This window comes from Salvia hispanica, chromosome 1 (genome assembly GCF_023119035.1).
Source record: "Salvia hispanica cultivar TCC Black 2014 chromosome 1, UniMelb_Shisp_WGS_1.0, whole genome shotgun sequence".
Taxonomy (NCBI): domain Eukaryota; kingdom Viridiplantae; phylum Streptophyta; class Magnoliopsida; order Lamiales; family Lamiaceae; genus Salvia; species Salvia hispanica.
In genome coordinates, this window is record NC_062965.1 from 11,517,803 (window position 1) to 11,535,430 (window position 17,628).

Sequence of the window (17,628 nt, forward strand, 5' to 3'; positions counted from 1 at the left end):
TTGACACGCTTACTTTTTACTATTTTTGGTAATGAACCAATATTCCACCAACACATTCTAATAACATTTTATTATAAAATTGATATAATAAAAGTAGGATTCACATTCTACTATATTTTTCTACTCACTTTAAATTTCATTTCTTAAAATTTGTATTTCTTAAAATTCATGTTAAATAAACCAATGTCAATTAATGGGGAAAAGAGTGAACACTAATGTGGTGGCTAAGTCAACTATAACAACCCAAAAAACATTAAATATAATTGAAAAACAAGTACAAGTTGGTGGAGTAGGCAATCCCAGGACCGAAAATACTGGGTGCAACACCTTAAACAATTAGCTAGTACTTACTAATTATAGTAGAACACAAATCGGGGATATACTAATCTACGCTCATAGATAGTAAATCCCTCAGAGTTACATTCTAAACAGCCCAATCTATAATTGAGGGAGTTGAATTATTAATAAGAAAAAGCAAATGGCATTTCTAATTAGAGATTTTGAAATTAAGGGCATTTTGGGCGGCCCTCTTTGGTCTTCCAGTTGTTGTAGCAAGGGCATATTTCCTTGTGCCCATAAACTCCGGGCGGCACGCAACGACACGTAGCGCAGCACTTCTGGCAGTAGAGCATACAAGGTTTCTTGTGCGACGTTGCCGAGCACCGGTACGTGCATCGTGGTTTGCAGGCTATTGCACAAAACAAAACCCAAAATATATGGTTCAAAATCAAATCCAAATGAGCACATGATGTTGGTACAAATTGAGTCAAAATTGCATTATTTCTTACCTTTGAGAGGGAGATTAGTGTACCGGCCCTGTTCAAAAAGATACTCATATAAGTATACAAAATCAAAGATCCCAATTCTATCACATATGCCAAAAGTGTAGCTGATTTTGTTCTATTTCTATATAAAATGTGAAAAATTTATAAACAATTTTTTAAAAAAATATATATTGAACAAAATTACTAACCTCAACAACATTGGAGAGGGTGATCAAGAAAAGAAGTGACAAAACCAGCAACAAAGTGTTGTAGGGGCGTGCTCCCATCTTGCTCTAAAAATTAATTAACACAAGAAGCAAAATTTGTATGAAATGAAGTAGTGAGAGTGAGAAATGTGTGATTAATTGTAGATATTTATAGGCAAATATCGATGTTTAAGGCGTAGATTTAGGAAAAAATCATATGCAGAAATAAAGTCCATGAAATATCGATCCACTAACGGCGCCGTGTTTGTTGTGCTCTCTTATTTGCAATTTGTTGTTACCCTTTTTGGGCATGTTACTTATGACATTTTTTTCTTGCTTTTGCGTGCTTATTGAAATAACGGTCTGTTTGCAGTTTAAACAGTTAATATTTTACTACTTCCTTTAATCTCAAAATAATTACCTTTTAATATTAGTATCTATCACTCAGATTGCTTGTAAAGTAGAGAAACATTTATCTAATTTAAGAAGTATTTGGGTGGTCTCGTGATGGTTCAATCGGAAATAACCAAAATCTCTAACTATCACAAGATATTAACGTAAAAAATAATGAAATGCAATTTTGTTAAGTTGACTCTTTTTTAGGATGATATTGTATTTATGGCTTTTGTATTTTTTACACGCCTTTCATAGCTGTATTTTAAATGCATTTTTACCAAATGTAGTTTCACACCATAAATTTGAATCGTTTGCGTATATGACTTTTTTATTTGGAATGTAGCAAATAATTAATTACAACGACTTTGAATTTTAATTTTCAACTGATTATTTATTTTGTTGTCTAAATTATGATTTTTGTCTTCACTTTTCATCAAAAAATTTCATTGTATAATATTTTCTAATATCACTACTTGGATTATTTTCACTATTTGAAATTAAGATTTCAAAATTTATATATATAAAGAAGTTATTTTAGCTTTTCCCGTATATGTTATTTTTACTAAAATAACTCAGAGGCTTTAAGAATATGCAGTTCTAAGACCATCTTTCAATTCATCGAAACTCATTTTTAGTGTGTAAAACTGCTTCAATGATAGGGAAGAAAGGTGCTTTGTCGAAGTAAATTCGTTATTACTCCCTTCGCCTGAAACGTATAAATTATTTTTTTATTAATCTGTCTATGAAAAATATTAATTTTCTAATTATGGTATAGTTAAACAACATAATACCTCTACACATCATTTTATTTACAACTTAGATCATTATACTACACGGGTCATATTCTAATGCTTATAGCACCCTAATTCAAAATCAAGACCAAATCTCCACCCTTAAATTTTAAAATGAGTGCATGAGATTAAATCTTACGAATCTCAATAAATAGTAGACAAAATATCAACAAAAGGGTAATATCATCATTATGTTATCATATGATAATTTTCGTGAATGTTTTTTTATATCAACATAGTGTATTACAAATATCAACAATATGACATAAGAATATCAACACTAGTACAAGAAAATATCAACACATATTTATTGAGATTTTTACATGATTTTATTGAGATTTTTACATGGTTTTATTGAGAGTTTTTGTTGTATTTGTTGATAAAAATCTGGTTATCAACATTTACGAAAACTAAAATAAAAATATCAAATTTCATCATTCGAACGTCGTCAGAACATATGCAATTACGATCTCGTTGGAATCCTTATAATATTATCTTTAATTTGATATATTTTTTGTGAAAAATAATTTAAATCAAGAGAGTTACGTAAATTTAAAGTTTGAGGATGATTTTAATGAGAGGGAATTGACATTAATACCCTCTAATTTTATTTATTAATTTTCTTAACCACTAGATCTTCTAATCTAATAACTAAGATTTAGTCTTAGTTTGGAATTGCTAATTAGTTAGCAATTGATCACTCCCCTATACTACTACTCACACTACCATTTAACTCTCTCTCTTATTTTACTAATTATATGTTAAATATTCACATTTAATATTTATCCACGTATTCTATACAAATTTCGCACTATATAATAAGATGAATTTATATTTAAAAAATTTGATGTATGGATATTTTTGATAAAAAAGAAAGGCTCAAACCATTTAAAAATAATGAGCTAAAGAGTACAATAGCTTGAACAAAAACTAAAGTTCCCGAAAAGTAAAAAAAACAACACAAAAATTAACATATCAAGCACAACATTGCAACCTCAAAATAAGCAAGCCCAATAAGAGCACTCAACAAACCAAAAGACCGTAGCAAAGGGCAAACATCCACAACAAAGTTGAAAAGCCACAACTCACTAGGCATACTTCATTTGTCTCCTAACCATCTTATAGCTTTAGGTAAGTCCTTTACTCCATGATCCAAGCCTCCAAATAAGTAGTTTTTTCTCAACATCCCAATTTGGTTTCATCTTTTCAAAGATTATTTTATTCCTGAGCCACCAGATTGACCAAGAGATCATATAGAAGAAAGAGCTTCAAATTCTCTTACCAAATTTCTTTAATGGTATGGCCACCCATGTAATAAAGCAAGATAATAGATCATTGGACATGCCGTGAGATTCCAGCAATTGCATTCAAAAAATACCACAAGCTTGTGGAAAATTTGCAATTAAAAATTATATGGTCAATTATTTCAGGTTCTTCTTTACACAAGGCGCAAAGCTCGTTTTCGATACTAGGGTAGCTAATTCTAAAGAGTCTCTGCTTGGTGCTCTGTGTGCTACAAGACAAACCAAACTAATAGTAGTGAAAGCGGTGAATTGGTGTACAGATGATAGTATGAGATTAGACTAATGGTGCGCACATGTAATAACTTGTCCATTAATTTCGCAGTGTCAACTGATAAGTACGGTGATCGATTTATTGGGTAGCTTAAAACAAATTAAATTAACAAATAAAGAAAAATTGTTGGACAACATGCTAATTTTGTAATTAGGTACGTAGCGGTTGCCCCAATACAGATGCATAACCATATCCTATTTTTAATCTATTTCAATTTATCTTTATTTTTTGGTTTTGAAAAGTGTAATTGTATTTACGTTCCCTAGCCCATTATATTGTAAAGTCCTCAAACTAATTACCATCTATATCGTGCGCCAATAAGCAAATATACTCCTTTATCCAATTAAATAATACATTTACTTTTCGAGACAATATTATATCAAGTGATGCTTCCGCAATTAAGTAAAAAGTAAATAAAATAAGAAAGAAAAAAACCAAATACGATGTTATTTTTATTTTAGAAAATATATCAGGATAACTTAAAGAGCAAACATTGAGTACTCTCTTCGCTCTCTCATAGTTGAGTAATTTTTATATTTTGGAAAGTTCCCTTAGAGTTTATTCATTTTCTTATGTAGCAACTTTTTTCTCTTTCTTACGTTACTCTCTTTTACTTTATTCTCTCTATTTTATTCACTTTTTACTTTGTCCTCTCTATCCTTTTCTTTCTCTTACTTTTTTTATCGATTTATTTAATACATTCAACATCCCTTTCTTAAACTCTATGCCGAAAAGTTTTGCCTCAACATATACGAGTGAGACCCATATTCTACTAACTTCTTTTCACCTACTTTCTTAACATTTCTTAAAACCCGTTACGCCAAGAAATGAGACTTCTAACGGCAGACGAATATGAGGTGAAAAATATCCTTTTAGGTATCCAAACTATATAAAAATATCGCGAGGTAGAATAAGTATCATACCTAGTGGTCAGGTACCCCAATTTAACGAATGGATAAAATTATCTCCATACCTTTGGGACATTTTCAGTGGAAAAATAGCTTAAATAGTAAAAATACCATGAATTATATTACTCCTTAATCCAGAGACTATCCATGATATTTTTAAAGTTTATGGATCATTTGAGTATTACTTATCATTAAAATTGTGGAATTATGTTTAAAACAAAAAATATTGGAAATATAAAAAATAAGTTTTCTAATCTAAATAAAAATAATAATCACAATTGTACAAATAAATTTACATACCTAATTATAAAGTTAGAGAAAGTGAATATATACGATAGATAATTTGTTAGGGGTGCATCAGTAATTAGGGTGATAATCATATAATTTAGAAAGCCATTTTAGGTATTATTCATATAATACAACTAATTATAAATCAGCGAAAGTGAATATCTATGATAGATATTATGTTTGAGGTGCATTAGAATGATAATTATAATTAGGGTGATAACCATAATAACTTTTCCAAAACTATCATTTAAGGGATCATACTCTCTAAAATGTTATTGCATACTGAATTTAAATAATCGTGAAACTATTATTTTATGGATGAAAAATATTATTTTTGCTAAAAGATAATTGTATGCTGAATTTATGTTATATTAAGTATGAGTATCATTTTATACATGTAATATATCATTTTATTGATGAAGAGTATCATTTTTATGGAAACATAATCATTTTATACAGACATAATATTATTTTATTAAGAGTAAAGGCCAAAATTGGTCCTGAACATATGGTCGTTTTACCTTTTTGGTCATAAACAATATCTTTTGGATTTTTTGGTCATGAACATATGGAATTTTGATCATTTTGGTCCTGGACTAACTATTCCGTTAAAAACTTAACGGTCAACGGATTTAATCCAGATTTGGACCAAATTAGACTTTTAATTCTGATTTTTTACTCCCTAATTAATTCCCTAATTAAAATTAGTAGATATTCATTAATGCACAGCAGCTGCTCTGTGATGGAATCTTGTTTTGCTATTGTTGTTATTAATAATAGTATTAGCAGTCTCCTCGTCAAAATTGGAAGGGCGAGGGGTGGGGCCACGGGAAGGTAAAGCCTCTCGGCGCCGAAGTTGGAGTTGCGGTGGGCCATCATGGAGTAGAAACGGTGTGGTTGAAGCTGGAGCCTCTCGGGGTGGGGTTTCGGGAGGATTGGAGGGAGTAGATCTTGGCGTTGGTGAGATTGGAGGGGCGGGGGGTGTTGGAGGAGAACCCATGGAGCATCTGGAGAAGATGTCGGATCTGGAGGCGTTGGATTTTCAGACGGTGACGTGGAGTTTCTGTCTTCTTTGACTTCGGCCTCCGTCACGAGGGGGTGGCAGCCGTCGAGGGACATGACGTCGGAGTCGATGTGGATGGAGACGATGGAGGGTGTTGGGGAGGGTGGATATTAATTAGGGAATAATTAGGGAGTTAAAAATCAAAATTAAAAGTCTAATTTGGTCAAAATCTGGATTAAATCCGTTGACCGTTAAGTTTTTAACGGAATAGTTAGTCCAGGACCAAAATGATCAAATTTGCATATGTTCAGGACCAGAGAATCCAAAAAATAATGTTTAGGACCAAAAAGGTAAAACGACCATATGTTCAGAACCAATTTTGGCCTTTACTCTTTTATTAATTACAAACATCATTTTATACATGCATGGAGGATATCATTTTCTTGAATGCATACATCAGTTTATACATGTTGAAAGAAATATCATTTTATTAATTGTAGGTTATCATTTTTATATTGTTATTATGATTATACTCCTAAATTTGGGTCATCATATGATCATAATTCTACCATGCCTTATTATAAATTTATACTTGTGTTTTTAATGTGTGCATCAACAAATGTAACTTTCAAGCTTTATATTCGTGTGCACCTTTTAACACTTGATCAACTGGTCCCAAAAGATAGCTAAATACGTATGTTACATTACATTACTTCTTCTATGTTATTTTCAATGTTAGTTTTTGAAATTCTTCATATAATAATGAAAAATGAATGCCTATAAGTTTATCAAGTGTTGATGGACAGCCCCTCTAAAAAAATAGTGATTGATAGCTAAAATCAATGTTTTCATATTTTATGCAATTATTAAATAAATTTTTTTGGCAGTTATATGAACCAATAAATTAAGTACTACTACAAGATCAATACAAAAATATGCATAAATAATTTCGAAATTGCAAGTATAGCCCAACCCAACATCTGAAGCCATATAAATCTCTCAGGTCATCATATTATTATTATTATTATAGTACCTCATCCGTCCCATAAAAATACGTGCACTTATAATTTTCATTCGTCCTATAAAAATATGGACATTCTAATTGTAAAAAGTGTTGGGGTTTGGTGCCCCTTGCATAACGGAAGTCATGCATACACAAATAAATCGGATCTACAGATCTATTTGACCGATTATGGGATTAATTGATTCACATGCTAAACAATCAATTACATACAAGGACGCACATAAATCATGCTTTAAGAAATTAAACCCTAATTCATGATATTCTACGGTTTAGGATTACCGAATAGATTCTCCGAAGAATCGACGATGACTTGCGCCTCGACGATGGCTTGCGTCTTCTCCACATGAAGATCTTCGTACTCAACCAGGAATCTTCTAATCTGTATCCTGAACTCATATAATGACCTTTGGGTGGGCAAAAGCTTATCAAAATGGAAAAGAGCTTGACTAGACATAAGACAGAATTCCCACCAGAAGGGAGTGGATTTTTTTCGTCTCCTCTGGAGAGAGGGAACGCGAAATTTTGTTCTTAATTATTGATAAAAATCAATCGATTAGTCTTCTATTCAGTCTCCTTTATATAGAGTTATGATGGACCAGATTAGGGATCCATGGAAGTTGGACTTGGGCCAAACCTGTTGGACTTTTAATAATTAAATTGAGCCCCAATTTAATACAAGTCCAATAGAATATTATTATCATCCACTATAGTATAATAATATTTATTGTCCGTCCAATCCCAAATTACGAGTAATCTCTTTAATTTATTATTTCTCGTGTTTAAGATATAAACATCCATTAATTAATTTAAGTCTGTTATTTGACTTTAATTAATTAATATCTTTTTCCAAGAGTTTTCTAATTCAAAATCTTTATTTATTATTCTGGAATAAATTCCAACCGGCCAGGTTTCTGAATAATAAAACCTTTTTCGAACACCTCTTGAGGATATTATCAAACTGGACTCATCCAACACATGATTCATTGCAATAACAATACTAGCACTTTAAGACATTGATCACCATTACCCAAGATATCAGGATTCTTGGATTGCTAAAATTTGCACCATTTGATAAATCAAAGTAGTGCATAATCAATATCGTATGCTCAATGTTATATCAACAATGATTAAGAAATAACAATCACCGAGACCTCATCTTTCAGTAAATAGCAAGAAAGACTTATCTCAACTGTTAGATCCTTCAGTGCTATACCACACCAGTGTCGTTTATTTCCTAAGGTAAGGAAACATACGGACTGACACTGCAACCTTTCGCGATAGGTAGCCAAAGCTTATCTAGGTTGTGAAATTCTATTTCTCTCCTACAAAGGACCGACTGCGTCACCTTCTGTAAAACATCGTTCACGACCAGTCTACTATGCAGAAGAATCAGACTTGTTTGCTTCTTATACATTTAAATGTTTGAGAAACATCTTATAAATGCACAAACAAACACCAATGCGATCAAATTACTTCTTCTCGCCTTAGATTAAAGGTGGATTGTAGAGTTTATTGTATACAAGCAATTTTATCCGCGCAACATGCTCGAAATATGCTTTTCAGTATACCAATCCTAACAGAAAATAATTCTAATAATTACCCTTATGCATCAAGTTATTTACAATTTATACAACCATCAAAACAATAATAATAATGCGGTTCTCACTATCCACTAACACTACTTTACTACACGTAGGCCTGCTTATTCAGTCGGTTCCGGTTCTAACTGGACCAGTTGACCGGTTAACCAGTTTCAATTTTTGATAAATCTTAGAACCGGAACCGGGACCAGAACCGATCGGTTCCGGTTAGAAACCGGCGGGTTAAGAACCGGTTGGTTCCGGTTCGGAACCGGAATCGATGTGTAATTTTAATACGAATTTATTTATTATTTTAAATAATTCAATACTAATAAAATAATAATCCAACATCCATAAATATAACAAATAATACCTAAAAATTTAAATAAATACACAAAATATACAAATCAACAATATAATAATATACATATATGGGTAAGAGTGATGCCAAGTCTAGTAGGTCGGACTAGTTTATGTTTGCAATTCTTTTATAAAAAATGAGTTCTAAAATTTAACATTTTTTTAAAGGAGTTTTAAAATTGAATTCCTTTTTTTTGCTAATAAATATTCAATGGAATCTCCAATACTAATTGATCTTGTTGTGACTTTTTGGTTTAAAACGGAACAGTTAATAAATCATTCACAAATATGTTAAAAATCTTATATTAAATGAATTATTACATAAATTTGTTATAAAGTTAAATTTGTATCATATGAAATGATACTGTATTTGTATAGTTCTTTTGGAAATTAAAAACAAAGTTATGATGTTCTACTCATAGTAGTTACTAGTTCATAAAAAATGGATCGGGGAAATAATTGTAAATTCAAAGTATCACGGTTTAAACATTTTAATACTTCAGAAACCATATCTCGCAAATATAACAATGTTTAAATCTTAAAATCACTCGATGTTTCAAATTAATTTATTCCAATTCAATATTAATTCGATTAAGTTAGATTTATTATTATATTAAATTATAAAAAATAAAAAAAAATTGATTAGTAATCCGATTCCAATTAGGAACCGGAATTGGTTTTATATAAAAAGTTGGATTCCCGGTTCATCAATTAGAGAATCTCCAATGGCTTTAGGCCAGCCACAGGCTAGCCCTTCTCTCTCCCTGCCACGTCATCAGCACTAAAATTCCACCTGCCACATCATCATTTTAAGCAAATAGGCTAGCCATAATAAAAATAATTCAATTTACGAAATTAAATTTATGATAAATTACGGAAATAAATTTACGAGACATATACGGGAAAATTCATTAATTTCATTTAAATAAAAAAAAGGTACATTGATTAAAAAAAATTACATTAAATAAAAAAAATTACATAATAAAAAAAATTCGGGCTTCCACACACGAGCCACGCCTCTCTCTAACTCCTCGTCTCCGCCGTTGCCGCCGCCACCCGGGACCTCCACATCTGAGCCCGCGTCTGAGCCCCCCAACTGTGCCCTCGTGGCATCCCAATCGACCCGCATGCTCTCGAGCATCGAGTGAAGAAACCTCTTCTCCAAGGGGTCAGTCCGTGTCCCCCTTGGCGATCCCTGCATCCCGGGCTGCACCCCCCCTGCCATACCGGCATCATCCCCATCATCTGCTGTATCATCTGCGGCATACCTCTCCACCCCGACCTTGCCTGCCCCCCGCCCGATATCGCCTGCCCGCCCATCTGCCCCCATCCAGACTCCACGGTTACCGTGGGAGTCTGAGATCCGCTCGTCGCCGGCGTAGACTGGTTGTTGTTGTTGTCCATCTCTCGATGTTGCTCTTGTACAGAAATTTAGATAGAGAGAACTCGTTAAAACAAGTGGTGCAAATGAAAATGACGTGAAAATCACGAATATAGTGTTTCAAAAATTAAAATAATAATAATAATAATAATAAATTGCGCTGGCCGATCGCTCGCCGATCGCCAGTTTGCAATAGCGGCCAACGCCTTCAAATCGGCGTGCGCTCGCTTAATGGCTAGCCGATTCGGTGCTCGCCGATCGCTAGTTCGGCTAGCCGCTATTGGAGATGCTCTTGATCAGCCACATCCGATTCCGCTTTCTTAACTGAAACTAGGAAGCCGTTTAAGCTTATAAGCATCCTTGTCTAGAGGCTTATTTTACCAATTTTGTCTTTAGTCTCGTCCCATATCATGGGCGCATATTTTTATGAGATTGGGAGGTTTTATTTACATTAATTAGTGAAATTTTAGTCGTTTGTAATTTTCAGCGAAAGCAAATTATGGCGTAATTAAGGGAATGATGAGGAAGCATGGCAATGGGGCCGTTGAGGGTCCCCTTGCTGCGCTTGTGGTTACAATTTCACCCCCAATCTTCTCAACTCTCCACCCCTGCCTCGATTTCTCTCTCGTAGCTCTCTCTCATTGCTGATTCCAACTCAGGTTGGTTAGTATATCCCTTTCCATTTTACTTGTCCAATCACAGTATAATGTTCACTAGTTTGTTTCCGTGCGCGGGCATTTACTTCGCTTGAATTAGGGCTTTTATTGTCTGTGAAATTATGGAAAGGTTTGGGTATTCAGGGATCAGTTTTACTGCTTCTAAATGAATTCAATGCTATACTTTTCAAAGGCTTTGATTGCTGTGTGAGTATAAATGAAACTCAATTTTAGCTTATGATGGAATTTTGCACCTAACATCAACTCATGCTACTCTTGATCAACAACTGAGGTTTCTATGTTAAAAGGATTTAAGCAGTGTTAGTTTCAGCAAGAACAATGTACATGAGAAGAAGTTGATCTACATTAACTAGCAATATCAGTCGTGATACTTAAATGTGAGGATCATCTGTATGAGATATCATACAAAAATTTACTTGATGACTGATGTCTGCCTTGTATCTCTACAGCCTCAAATTCTGGGGAAAATCTCTAGCTCAGACTGTCTGCTTTCTGCATTCATCATTTATTCATCTCTTCATCTTAAGACTAGCTGCAATAGGAGCATTGAGTTGAATCCATGGCTAAAGTAAATGGTGTTGTTTATTCATCTGCGAGATCACCGCAGCACACTAAGTGTATCATAAGCAAGGAGCAAATCATCGTAGACAGGGAACAGGACATCTATCGCTGCCTAACTTGATATTCAGTTCAAAGCGATTCTGGCCATTAGGTCGAAAGTTAAATGTATGTATTGGACAGCGAGGATTTTCTTTGGTATGCCAATCAACAGAAACACAAAATACAGAATCAAAAGAGCATGGGAGGAGCCATCGTGATGGTTCAGTTATATCCAGGTATACATTGCTTTGTTTGAGAATGATAAATCATCTACTCCGTGACGCAACATGATTCTCGATAACCACCTGCTATTTGGGATTTCAATCTCTTCACTGAGCTTTTTCTGATAAAATTAAGTATGAATTTTACATTTCAATTGAGTAGTGGAGCATTTAGTTGTCTTCTCATAGCTATGGTTACATTACATTTTAGACGAATGTCCTTTGTCGTAATATTTTAAAATCTGATCAGTGGTAGTAAACATCATATACCACATCATTGTGCACCATAATATTTTGTATAATCAGGATTTTCTGATAAACCAAGCTGTTCTGGAGGTTAATTTTAATAGTTTATGCTTTTGTTTGCATAGATCTCAAGGTGGAGATGAGAATCCCACAGAGACTGGAAAAACCATCTCATCTAGTCAAGGATTAGCTGAAGCATGCAAATATGTCTCAACTGCAAAATATGTCTAATTTTTAAGCACTAGGCTATCTCTTTTAAGTTTCTATAGCTTCAACAGTTTCAAGAATCAATCCAGATGAACAATCTTCATGTCCGCTCTGTAATACCACCTATAAATTATAATTTACATTTCAGGGGCATAATGAAGTTGGATGCTCGTGCACGACAAGATGTTGCCTTTCTTGGTTCAGAGTTCCTCAAACTTGATGGTAAGCATTTCTCAGCAACAATATTGGAGTGGCATAAAGACTTAGGTTCAAGTGTTTGTAATTATACATCAGAAATAAACTAGGAGTACTTCTTAATATGCATGCATAAGGACTTAACTTATATGCTACTTTTATCTACATTTTACTTTTAGACACATATCCAATCATATGAACACAACCATGAAAATCAACATTTACAGATGCAACTACTTTAGTGAGTTTGGGAAAAGCTAAAAGATGTATATGATGCTGAACTCAGTTATGCTTGATCAAGCAATAACCACGTTTGTTATGTGGTAGCACGTGCTAGGGAAGACACAGAGAAAATTGATAATGATGTAAAGAAAAGAGCTGAAAGGCTTCATCATGGTGCTACAGTAAGAAATCTCCATCCCCCAATCCCCGTCTATTCCTAAAATATAAAATAAAGAAGATCTCTAAATCAACCTCTTCTGGTTACTATGTGCAGATTCTGAGAAAATTAGCTGAATCAAGATTAAAAAGTGCTGCTGACAAACACTGGAGTGATGGTGCTTTGGAGGTCAGTATGGTGCTTAAGCTGCCTTATAGAGCTTTTCAATCAGTCAGAACATCTTTATCTTGATTCTTGAGTTGCATGTTTGATTTCCTATTAAAACATGGTTTCGTTTGTTGTTTATTCTTTTCTCCCCTGTTTTCTAGTGGGTTGAATGCCTTTAACTAAATGGCCAACATACTAAGAGGCTTCTAACTGATATTGGAACTTTGAATGATGATCGGAAGTCTTCTGTTTGGTGAAATAGCCTTTTTGTAATCTTGTTCAGGCTGATTTAAAGCGAGCTGACTTTGCTGCCAAACGATGTGCTATGGAAGATTCTCTGATGGCGTTGGAGGTATATTTATCATAAAAGTTTGTTTTATTTGTAGTTTTCACAACTTCAGTTGCCCTTCTACTGGAAATACATGTCCTTTACTTTTATATTATTATTTGAGGATTCAAATATTCTGTTTGTTGGAATTGCAGTTTCTCAAAAACATTCATGATATGATGGTGAGCAAAATGCAGAGATCGTGAGTTTCTAACAACAGTATACCTTCCTCATTGTTCAAGATATATGAATACTTCCTGACTAAAAAATATGATCCATGCAGGAAAAGTGATCCTACAGATGCTGCGGATGCCAGAAGGCATGTAACACTTGAAAAGAACGGGAAAACTCTTGAGTTTCTCCCAGGGGAGGTATCTATAGATCGTATTGATGCCATTCAGGTTAGTGTAGACAACATTTGTGCATACCTTCTATCAGGTAAGAAATATCCTTATGCCGACTTTCTTTAACTCAGGAAGCTTATGAGAGCATGGCTGTTGCGCTTTCTGTAGCTGATGGAATTGACTATACCGATCCTGAAGAGGTCTGATTCAATTGAATACAGCTTAGTAGATTCTCAATTCCCAATTCTTTTCCTATAACTTATTCTCTGTTTGGAGCAGTTGGAGTTGCTTGTGGCAGCTCTTATTGATCTAGATGCAATGGATGGAAAAAGCAGTGTATCTCTATTGGCAGAGTGCTCGAGCTCTCCTGATGTCAGCACCAGGTATCTGCTACCAGTCCCTTCTTCATTCCTCTATTATATCTAGTTCATCGACTAACATTAAACATTGATATTGTGAACTATATGCGAGTCAGTTTTTCCCGTTAGCTCCACACATGTGCATTGGTGCATGATCTTAGAATTTCTTCTCTTTCAATTTTATGTATCTTCAATGAGCAGGAGAGCTCTAGCAAATGCATTATCAACAGCTCCATCAATGTGGACTCTAGGAAATGCTGGCATGGGAGCTCTGCAGGTAGTTCTTAGTCACTCTCTTGAGACCATTCTCCCTCTGAAGTACAAAGCTTAACGCGCATTACATACTTGCAGAGGCTGGCCGAAGATAGCAATCCTGCAATCGCGGCAGCTGCAGCTAAAACCATCTATGAATTGAAGAGGCAGTGGGAAATAGAGGAAGGTGATAGCTGGAGGTTCATGATGAATCAAGATACCCAAGTAAATAATACAGATGATGATGATGATGATGATGAGAGTGAAACTGGTTAAGAATCCATTTTCATTTGTAATCTCTGGCCTATATCATTGGTTCTCTTTAAGAAATTTTGATAATGCTCATTCAAATCTTGATTTTGTATCATTTTGTAAAATAAAGTGAGTTAAGTAATGCCAATTTAGTGCCCTCAGTTTGTAGGGATGAGGATCCTCTTCTGTGCCCTACTAGTGTTGGTCAAGATACGGGCTTGAAAAATTCATTTTCGAGAAACGGTGAGAAACAACGTCGTTTGACCGGAACAGAAGTAGGTGATTCATATCCAGTTCATGTTACTATAAGCGAAAAAATGTTGAAGGATTGTTGAACAATAAGAAGTGCTATTATCAATATATGTGTTAAGCTTTGCTTGATGGTGTGGAACATCTCATGACTCAAGGGAAGTATAGCTTGAGGCTAGACATAAATGGAGTAGTATTGGTGGGCCTGGAAATAAAAGCTCTTTAATTTATTATACTAGTAATTAACTGTTTTCTAAGAAATGATTAGTACAATACACAATACAATTTCAGTGGTAATTGATGTACTACCTCCGTCATACTGTCACATTTACTTTTCTGCACTTGTTTTGTAAAAATAATAGTACTTCTTACGTCCGACATTAAAAGTCCCGATTGACCATTTTCATCCATTCGGCGTTAGGAGTCCCTGTTAGACATTTCCATAAAAAGTGAAATAAAAATATTAAAACAACACACTAAAAAGCACAAGCAAAAACATATCCAAAGAATAATGTAAAGAACCGTCTTCTCTATCTTATTCTCTCTTATTTTATTATTTCTCGACTATAACTATTTATTACTATCATTTTTACAAAACGAGTGCAGAAAAGTAAATGTGATAGTTAATACGGGACGAAGGTAGTATTTCTCTGTGTCAGTGTCACTATAAGCAATTGAAACAATGGAGTGTTGCCCTAAGGGACAATGAAAAAGATATATCGCGAGAGAGAGAATTAGAGGATGAGTAATGGAAGCTAGAGATATATATAGTGGTTGTTAGAAGAAGAAAAGTCGATATCCTAACAACATCGTGCAAGCGGCAATCCCGTTGTCGACAATAAGCTATGTGAGATATAACGAGATAGATGAGAGAGATAAATAAAGTGAGACAACGTAACATGATACATGAAAGACAACTACAAAGGGTACGAAGAAAATAAAATGTCAGGCAGAGATAGAAGTAGAAATTTAGTGTATCGAATGAGTTCTATTCACAAAGTGAAAAAAAAAGACTTAAAAGAAGGAAAATCTACGAAATAGTAAAATATTATCCATTGATTTTTATCAATGGACTAAATGAAACTTGTGTCATCTCGATTTTTTAATAGCCATCTTTTTTTTTTCATTTTAGCTATGCTGATTTTATTGAAAGGCTTTGCATTTGAATTTCTTAGAGCATTAGCAATGGGAGCTGATCGCAATGGCCGAGTGATCGGTTCCCCATCGGCTCTCATAGGTCTTGTGGGAGGGAGCCTATCTCCATTCCCTTTCGGCTCCGCCCCATTGCCAATAAATCGGCCCAGTCGATATCCCTTTTTTCTTTTTCTTTTTTTTTATAATTTAATTCAATTTTTAATCCACTAGTTATACCTCATTCCCCATCAATTCTCACATTTATCCATTTCCAGTCTCAATTTCAATTTTACTTCTCTCCACAGTGATATGAACTTCAGCAATTTTACATCAATTCACATTTTATCTATCCTTTTTTTTTTTAATGTAGGATGTTTTATTTTATTTCTAATAAAATTTGTTTTTTGCCGTATATTACGTTGTCTTTAATTTACACCAACAATTAAAAATGAAATATATAAAAATAGCAATGATGTGGAAATGAGATGTGCTCTGAGATAGGCTCTGGGATGAGCTCTTATTGCAGGGAGATAGGCTATGGGATGGACTTATTGACGTGGCAGAAATAAATAGAGATAGGCTCTGAGATGTGCTCCGGAGATAGGTCACTGCTCGTGCACTTAGAACCAACTAATTTATTGGTACTACATTAGAGGTGAATATTCAACTGATTCTGTCATAACTCATAACCAGAGAATAAATTTCCTAGTATACCAACCAAGGTGGCAATCCTATTTGGTATATCACACCCATAAACTTTTAACAAATGAAAATTTATAGAATCCTATTCCAACTAGATAGTATATAAAATATAAAAACACTCTAAATATAAATCTACACCATTTATTATATGGAAAGTTTATGCATATTCTATAAATAATAGATACATTATATATATATATGCACATAATATATTTTATATACATCATTTCATGTATTTAAAATTATTAAATGATTTTCACTCAAATCATATTACACGTAAATTAATACTCCATACAAAAAATGATCACATTATAACATTAAATTTGATGGCATTAAATACTATAAAAATTAAATTAATAAAACAAATGATTATGTAGTATAAATTAAATAATTATATGGGTAATTATATAATGTAGTCATATAGAAAATAACTGTATGAATATTATACATTATGTTAATTATAAAAATAGTTAATAATAATAAGATAATCTAAAATATAATTTTATTAATAATTATAATAATAAGATGATGATGATCTAAAACATAATTTTATTATATTCATTATTTTCAATATATCATGCAAAAACTTCATAAAAAAAATAAGACAAATAATTGTTGCATGATAAAGCAATTAAATTTTAAATTTTAAATTTTATAAACCAAAACTACTATTAAAAAAATCTTCATCATTTCAATTACTTTATATTTATACTACGTGGGTGTTAGGTCATCTTCCATTACTTATAGTATCATAATTCAAAATTAAGACAAAATCTACGTTCTTAGATTTTAAAATGAGTGGATAAGATTGAACCTTACGAATTTCAATAAATAGTAGGCAAAATATCAACAAAAGGGTAATATATGTTATCATATGATAGTTTTCACAAGGGTTTTTTATATCAACATGGTGTATTACAAATATCAATAATATGACATAAGAATATCAACACTAGTACAACAAAATATCAACATATATTTATTGAGATTTTTACATGGTTTTATAGAGATTTTATATGCATTATATTGAATTTTTTTG

At 33.2% G+C, this 17,628-nt stretch overlaps 2 protein-coding genes across 5 annotated transcripts; one reads left to right on the forward strand and one right to left on the reverse strand.

Annotated features, from left to right (window-relative positions):
* Nucleotides 1-234: 234 nt before the first annotated feature.
* Nucleotides 235-1,110, reverse strand: LOC125202074 (protein RSI-1-like). The gene is made up of 3 exons (XM_048100395.1): nt 974-1,110; nt 789-816; nt 235-688 (listed from the first exon to the last, which is right to left on the reverse strand). The coding sequence occupies exons 1-3, from the start codon at nt 1,049-1,051 to the stop codon at nt 507-509; spliced, it is 288 nt and encodes a 95-aa protein (XP_047956352.1). The 5' UTR covers nt 1,052-1,110; the 3' UTR covers nt 235-506.
* A 9,715-nt stretch (nt 1,111-10,825) lies between these two features.
* LOC125214630 (senescence-associated protein AAF, chlorolplastic-like) lies at nt 10,826-14,616 on the forward strand. 4 transcript variants are annotated; one of them, XM_048115745.1, is made up of 12 exons: nt 10,826-10,935; nt 11,403-11,789; nt 12,376-12,449; nt 12,750-12,826; nt 12,919-12,990; nt 13,253-13,321; nt 13,453-13,499; nt 13,581-13,698; nt 13,773-13,841; nt 13,921-14,024; nt 14,202-14,277; nt 14,352-14,616. In XM_048115745.1, the coding sequence occupies exons 3-12, from the start codon at nt 12,383-12,385 to the stop codon at nt 14,526-14,528; spliced, it is 876 nt and encodes a 291-aa protein (XP_047971702.1). In that variant the 5' UTR covers nt 10,826-10,935; nt 11,403-11,789; nt 12,376-12,382; the 3' UTR covers nt 14,529-14,616. The 4 variants fall into 4 exon arrangements, with proteins under 4 accessions (XP_047971702.1, XP_047971710.1, XP_047971719.1 ...); XM_048115753.1 differs by having other exon boundaries at nt 10,871-10,939; XM_048115762.1 differs by having other exon boundaries at nt 10,899-10,935; nt 11,551-11,789.
* The last annotated feature ends 3,012 nt before the right edge of the window (nt 14,617-17,628 follow it).

Bases quoted from the DNA above. Each gene is read 5' to 3' on its own strand.
- LOC125202074 (XM_048100395.1), bottom strand. From the start codon at position 1,051: ATGGGAGCACGCCCCTACAACACTTTGTTGCTGGTTTTGTCACTTCTT. The intron at 817-973 runs GTTAGTAATTTT...CTTTTTGAACAG, and splicing joins CCCTCTCCAATGTTGTTGAG to GGCCGGTACACTAATCTCCC. The intron at 689-788 runs GTAAGAAATAAT...TTTGTGCAATAG, and splicing joins CACTAATCTCCCTCTCAAAG to CCTGCAAACCACGATGCACG.
- LOC125214630 (XM_048115745.1), top strand. From the start codon at position 12,383: ATGAAGTTGGATGCTCGTGCACGACAAGATGTTGCCTTTCTTGGTTCA. The intron at 12,827-12,918 runs GTAAGAAATCTC...TACTATGTGCAG, and splicing joins GGCTTCATCATGGTGCTACA to ATTCTGAGAAAATTAGCTGA. The intron at 13,322-13,452 runs GTATATTTATCA...TTGGAATTGCAG, and splicing joins ATTCTCTGATGGCGTTGGAG to TTTCTCAAAAACATTCATGA.